Source organism: Pygoscelis adeliae, unplaced genomic scaffold, assembly GCF_000699105.1.
Source record: "Pygoscelis adeliae isolate BGI_AS28 unplaced genomic scaffold, ASM69910v1 Scaffold114, whole genome shotgun sequence".
NCBI lineage: Eukaryota > Metazoa > Chordata > Aves > Sphenisciformes > Spheniscidae > Pygoscelis > Pygoscelis adeliae.
The window spans coordinates 2449130-2450598 of NW_008824587.1; the positions used below are offsets into that span (position 1 = coordinate 2449130).

Here is a 1469-nt window from a genome sequence, read left to right on the forward strand (position 1 = left end):
AAGCAGTAAAACAGACATCCCTCTCGGCCATCCCCCGGTGTTTGGTTGACAGCTCAGTTGTTTTCTGTCACCGAGGATGCAATTTATTTTTTAATAGCATGTCTAATAAGCGATGCCCATTTGACTGACAGCCTGGTATTTATACATGCAGCTCCAGAACATGTGCTGTGTTTTATAAATAGGCACTGAATCATTTCTGAAATGTTCAACAAAATCTATTCTTTTCCGAACAGAGGCACCAAACACAGTATCTTAATGGATCTCTAATTAATTGCGTGCAGAGAGATTTTCCTGAGAGCACAGAGGAGGAATGAGAAGGTTGCCATATAAATCTTAAATGTTATTATATAATTAGTCTTGTAAACATCGGGGGGAATCTTGCTCTCTGGATTTAGCATCTCTCGGTCAGTAATTCCTGCACCGTAGCGCAAGCTTTGGTGGGGTGCACAGCTAGGCTGCCGGACTCCTGCCCGTCGGCTGCCATTCAGGCAAATACCTTTCTTGGGGGAACAAAAGTATCAGGCAATTTGCGGGCAGCTGGGGCTTGCCACTGTTTTAAAAGACAAACTGCAGAGCTGATTTTGGCTGCTGATAGCCAAAGCCAAGGGGTCACAAGTTGGGTCTTGAGAATGCACTCAAGGAGAGCAGCCTGGACGCTGCTCAAAAAGCAGTGAAAAGGCTTTTTTTTAACCATTTGTTCCCATTTCTCTGGCTTCGCTTGCGTAGGAGCTGCTGCGACAGGGCTGCGTTTTCCAGGAGCGGCATGGCTGGGAGAGGCCCGGCTGGTTCAGCCCCAGGGGAGCAGCCCCGGTAAGCACGGCACGCATTTCGGAGGCCGTTCAGCCTGGAGGGTACCGGCCGTGCCCGACACGTGTAGGATGCGTCCTGCGTGTGCAGGGTGTGCGATATGCTGCAAGCGGTTGCATGTCCCCAAAACAGGTCCATAAAAGCTGTTGGGCTTTAATTCACTGTAAAAGCGGTAAGAGGGAGATCCGCGTGTCGCGTGCGTCTGTCTGCCTGTCCCTCTGCCACAGGCAGCATCTGCCTGCAACGCCCCCAAACAACAGGCACTGATCTCACTTCTATATATTGAAGAGAGCAGCGGGCAGGGATGCCGGGGTGGGGACCCGTCACCGCGGGCAGGGATGCCGGGGTGGGGACCCATCACCACAGCCAGGTCCTGCACGGACCCGCTCCTCTCCTGGCATGGGGTGAACGCAACTGGGAGCAGCTGCTTGGCTTCGGCCTCGCATCATCTTCCTCACTGCCCCCATCCTCCCGCTTCCCCGCCAGGTCCTGGATTACGACTACTACGGCGCGTACGGCCAGGAGCGTCACAGGGACTACACCTACAACCGGCTGCTGGGGGACGAGTACACCTTCGACTTCCCCCCCCACCATGACATTGTGAGTGTGGGGGGGCAGGCCCCCCCCCCCCAAAACCACTGGGCCCATCTGGAGCCGGGGGG

General features: G+C 54.5%; 1 protein-coding gene across 1 annotated transcript in view; it reads left to right on the top strand.

The window, feature by feature from the left end:
- SARDH (sarcosine dehydrogenase) overlaps positions 1 to 1469 on the top strand; it is a 29652-nt gene that overhangs the window by 16014 nt on the left and 12169 nt on the right. Inside the window, exons 10-11 of the mRNA XM_009322153.1 lie at positions 727 to 810; positions 1294 to 1407. Of these exons, the coding sequence (XP_009320428.1) occupies positions 727 to 810; positions 1294 to 1407 (198 nt within the window). The remainder of the gene's footprint in view (positions 1 to 726; positions 811 to 1293; positions 1408 to 1469) is intronic.